Source organism: Borostomias antarcticus, assembly GCF_949987555.1.
Source record: "Borostomias antarcticus genome assembly, chromosome: 13".
NCBI classification, from domain to species: domain Eukaryota; kingdom Metazoa; phylum Chordata; class Actinopteri; order Stomiiformes; family Stomiidae; genus Borostomias; species Borostomias antarcticus.
Genome location: NC_140246.1, coordinates 12,545,590 through 12,550,589, shown reverse-complemented (window position 1 = coordinate 12,550,589; position 5,000 = coordinate 12,545,590). Strand labels below are relative to the sequence as shown.

The window sequence follows — 5,000 nt, the reverse complement described above, 5'->3', positions numbered from 1 at the left end:
CTTCCTCGCAAAAAAATAGAAAGGTTTCTGCGATACAGTCTGGGCTTGTAGCCGCCTGGAACGATTTCAGTGGGCAAGAGTACTTCCCTTTACCTACCCCTCCAGCCAGCATAACAAAATGTTTGCCAAATGCAATTGGAAGAACTGGGAAAACGCTAGTGCCTTGTTTAATTGTTGTTATTGTTGAGTCAATTTGTGCAATAACTGCACTTATGGCGGTGTTAACGCTCTTTGCTTCGGGAGACTGTTTTTCATTTTCACACATCACCAATCAAGGGCTGCGTCCCAATTGGAGGGCAGAACAGCAGTTAAAACACAGTCCCTGATTGGCCCACTATTTTGTAATTTCTGTAAAACGTTCTGGGTGGCTAGAAATCCATAACCTGATGCTGCCAGATGGGATCTCTGCGTTGGACACTGTTTGGAAAAGGGCAGGCGCTCTCAAAACTACTTGGCAGGTGAATGGATGAACGATCTGAACATATCTTATCAGCGCTAACTTCAGCTGCTCCTCGCTGTCATAAGCTCGGCCAGCGTAGCTGTTTCCATTTCAAATTCCTCAGAAACAACGCGGATCGGCGAGATCGTTTTCCGATCGGACTCAACATTTTCTCCATTGAGAGTATCCAGACTGATTTATGAGTAAGAACGTGAGCTCGAGATATCAGGAAGGTCTCACAAGGCTAAGAAGTCGAGAATTTAATCAATTTTTTTTTTTTTTTTGTCTGTTTGTTTGTTTTGCGAGGAAGTCTGACATCCAGGCTATCAAGTGGGATCAGGCAGCACTTATATCAAATCAGAAAAATTGTCCTTGATCACATCATGATAATTTGCTCTGCCGCATGCGTCACCATGGAGATAGAGAGGGCAGAAATAAGTTAAAGAGAAAGAGAAGGCGTCAGGGGGAAGGAGAGAGAGAGAGAGAGAGAGAGAGAGAGAGAGAGAGAGAGAGAGAGAGAGAGAGAGAGCAAGACAATGAAAAATAGCGTGGCACAGTGAGACGGAGGAGGAGACTGAGACAGAGCGGGTTGCCCAGAGGGTAAACACAGAGCTGAGCCCTCATTCTGCAACCTAGAGAGATATCTGGAGCACGTCTGGGACAGAGGGAGAGGAGAGAGAGCGGTTGGAGCTGCTAGGCTAGTAGAGCACGGAGTAGGAGTGTGTGTGTGTGCGTGTGTGTGTGTGTGTGTATACCTGCATGTTGAACACTTCGTCTGAGCTCTCCGACTGACCGGTGATGTTGCTCACTTCGTTGGAGGCCTGGGACGACAGCGAAGACGACGAGTAACGGTTCACAGCCGGATAACTGAGGGGACTTACCACACACACACACACACACACACACACACACACACACACACACACAAACACACGCACAGACACACCCACGCACGCGCACACACACCCACGCACACACACGGACAATACAAACGGAGGAACAAGTCAGTTTGGAGAATTTGCTAAGCAAAAGGCAAACATCAAGTTTGTGAGAGTGCTATAAAAAAAGGACAGCCTGTTTGGGCTTGGGAAGGATACTGCAGCAATATCATCTCTCTGAAACACTCCAGGTGCAACAGTGAGCCACAGTGATATTGGCAAACTGAGGAGAGTTACAACTCTGTGGGAGGAGAAGTGCCTGCAGGAGACTGCGGCTGTGTGTGATCTGCTCAGTGAATCTTTGTGTGTGTGTGGGTGGGTGTGTGTGTGTGTGTGTGTGTGTGTGTGTGTGTGTAGGTGTGTTTGTTTGCTTTCCTAACGCTTGAGGAGGTGGGATGTTAAAGGTACAGTGTGGCAGGTTCACTGAGCACATCAAGACCTCTCTCTCACGCACGCACACACGCTCACACACAGTCTGTCCTGGCAGTAAACACACACAGCTCACCATGGGTGCCAGCCTGCCCACCTAGGCCCATATGGCCACGCACCAGGGAGAGTGACAATAGGAGAAGGAGGATGAAGAGAGAGAGACAGAGAGAGATAGAGAAAGGGAGACAGAAAGAGACAGAGAGATCGAGAGAGAAATAGAGGACGGGAGACAGAGAGAGAGGGAGAGAGAGAGAGAGAGAGGGGGGGGGGGGGCAGAGAGAGGGAGAGAGCGAGAGAGAGAGAGGGAGACACAGAGAGAGAAAGATGCACCAGAGAAGAAAGTCTGTGCTCAAATTGTGCATCACAGGAAGTAGAAACTAGCTCAACATGCAACATGCACATCTACAGTATACTTTTATATGCAGATTATATTGTTTTGATATCTGAAACTGAAGAGGAGCTACAGTAGATGATCAACCTTGTACATAGCTGGTGTCAGAAATGGAAATTGGACATAAACATTGATAAGACAAAAGTGTTGATAAGACAAAAGTGGTGCATTTTAGAAATCCATCAATGCCGATAACCACGTTCGGCTTTTCTTGTGGCCCTTCTACACAGGAAACGACAAAAGAGTACACATATCTGAGATAATTCTTAGATTATAATGAAACCATCAAGCATTTAGCAATGCATGCAAGTAGAGCTCTGGGTGCAATCATAGCCAAATGCAAATCTCTGGGCAGTTTTCCTGTCAAATGCTACACTAAACTGTTTGAATCCCTGGTTTTGCCAATCCTAACATATGCTGCTGTGGTCTGGGGCTTTAAAAGCTATTCTTGTCTCAATGCTGTCTATAACCGGGCATGTAGGTTTTATTTGGGAGTTGGTAAATATACCCCAAATGGTGCTTTACAGGGAGATATGGTCTGGATAACCCCACGGCAGTGTCAGTAGATATGCATTTTCAAAAACTGGCAGATATTTTGTAGACAGGTTTTTCAAAGGGCTTCTCATTTGCCAAATGTTAAAAATGATATGTACACTGTGAGAACATTCTTTAGTTATTTGCATATGTCCCACCTGGCCTAGTCTACTCAAGGGATGATTTAAGACTTTTTGATACCGCTCTGTCAAAGTCACAGGAAGAGAAATGGCTCCAGTTGATTAATAAACCAGAGGGAAATAAACGACGCACATACTGCCTATTTAATAGTGTCTTTGAAACAGAACCAGATGCACATGTAACTTGTCACGACAATATAGGAGTGCTTTTGCTAAATTCAGATGCGGAGTTGAACCTCTAGCGATAAAAACTGGAAGGTACACAAACACGCCAGTTGATAGATGTTTCTGTACCCTATGCAATAGTGGTTCTATTGAATCTGAAGTCCATGTACTGTTACATTGTGAACTCAATGCAGACATTCGTTCGGAACAGTTTTTTCACCTCTCAATCTTGTATGTACATTTTAGTGATTTTGATTATTTAAATAAATTGTGTACAATTTTAGCTGGTAAACATTGTATCAACAAATGTGCCAAAGCCTTCCATCTCATCCTTAACAGAAGACAGTCCTTCTTGAGCCTATGAATTCCTTTTCATGTTTTTGTCTGCATTGATTGTAACATTGTGATGTTTTTACAGTATTATAACATATGGTTATGCTTATGGCGTCCCATAACTCTACATGAGTGGTCCTCAATGCCTTCATTGTTATTGATACTATTGTAATGTGTGTGTGTTGAGGAGTGACACATAAATAACCTCCATCCATCCATCCATCCATCCATCCATCCATCCATCCATCCATCCATCCATCCATCCATCCATCCGCAAACCAAAACTTTATACAAAGCTATTTCCCCCAAATCACAAAAAATTAACAACTAATAATACAGCAACCTAAATAATGATAATTATTTATGTATAGGAAGTATATATACTGGATCTGGATTGAATGTATAGGAAGTATATATACTGGATCTGGATCTATAAGCGTGTGAATGATTTCACGTGCGAACTGCAGCTGTATACCTGTGTAATGTAATTGCATGTGTGTATATGTTTATATACAATTACCTGTGTATATATTTGTGTATTAAGAGTGTGCATGTGTATATAGAATTACTTCTGTAAATCCAATGTTGCTTTGGCAACATGAAGACTATTTCATGCCAAAAAAGCCAAGTGAAGTTAATTGAATTGAAAGAGAGAGAGAGAGAGAATGAGAAAGAGAGAGAGAGAGAGAGAGAGAGAGAGGGAGAGAGGGAGAGCCAGAGAGAGAGAGGGAGAGAGGGAGAGCCAGACAGAGAGAGAGAGAGGGAGAGCCAGACAGAGAGAGAGAGAGGGAAGGAGAGAAAGAGAGCCAGACAGAGAGAGAGAGGGAAGGAGAGAGAGAGAGAGAGAGAGAGAGAGAGAGAGGGGTGAAGCCAGGCATTCCTCACCTGCGTCTGGCCGCCACGCGCCCTCCGTCTGGACTGATGATGTTGGGCACCGAGGTCCGGCAGGAGCGCGGGCTCCCGTTGGTGAAGTGCACGGGGCTGGCGCGCACGTACGCGGGGAACTCCTGGGGTCGGGTCAGAGGGGAGGAGGAGGAGGCGCTCGTGATCAGCGCACCACTTCCAACTCGCACCAACACAGTAGTACACATGCAGAACCCCCCCCCCCCGCTTACCTGTATACCCAGACTGGACTTCATGAGGTGGAACTGATCCACCAGCTTCTTGTGCAGAGGTCTCATATCCTGCGGGACAAACTTCTCGTGCACGGCCAGGCCGTACTCCAGGATGTGAGCCTGGGGAAGGAGGAATGAGACGTGCTTCATGTCCCCGCTTAATATTCACGCCGCGGCCTCAACGGGGGTCCGCACAAAACGCGGCGCCCCGGGTCGACATCTCGATCAAGCGTCTGCTCGTCGTATGGGTGTTGAGGAAGCGGGTTCGACATGCGCAGCACGCCTCGTGCCATTTTCTTGCCATGCATATTTTCTACCGAAACTTCACTGTGGGGACTACAAACATATCCTGGCTCACATATTAGGTGTATTACGGTACTCTGCCTGTCGCCTACCGACTGAAGACTACAGTACATTACAGTCATTTAGCTAACGCTTAACGCTTTTAATCCATAGCAACTTGCTATAATTGCTCTTAAAGGAGTAGTAAAGGGAAAATGTTTAGCCCTGTTTTAA

The 5,000-nt window shown here is 45.7% G+C and overlaps 1 protein-coding gene across 1 annotated transcript in view; it reads right to left on the bottom strand.

Annotated features, from left to right (window-relative positions):
* Positions 1-5,000, bottom strand: part of dock4b (dedicator of cytokinesis 4b) — a gene marked incomplete at its 3' end in the record, with an annotated part of 98,894 nt that overhangs the window by 7,977 nt on the left and 85,917 nt on the right. The window contains exons 45-47 of the mRNA XM_084448214.1: positions 4,485-4,604; positions 4,255-4,376; positions 1,195-1,315 (exon numbers count right to left, since the gene is read on the bottom strand). Of these exons, the coding sequence (XP_084304340.1) occupies positions 1,195-1,315; positions 4,255-4,376; positions 4,485-4,604 (363 nt within the window). The remainder of the gene's footprint in view (positions 1-1,194; positions 1,316-4,254; positions 4,377-4,484; positions 4,605-5,000) is intronic.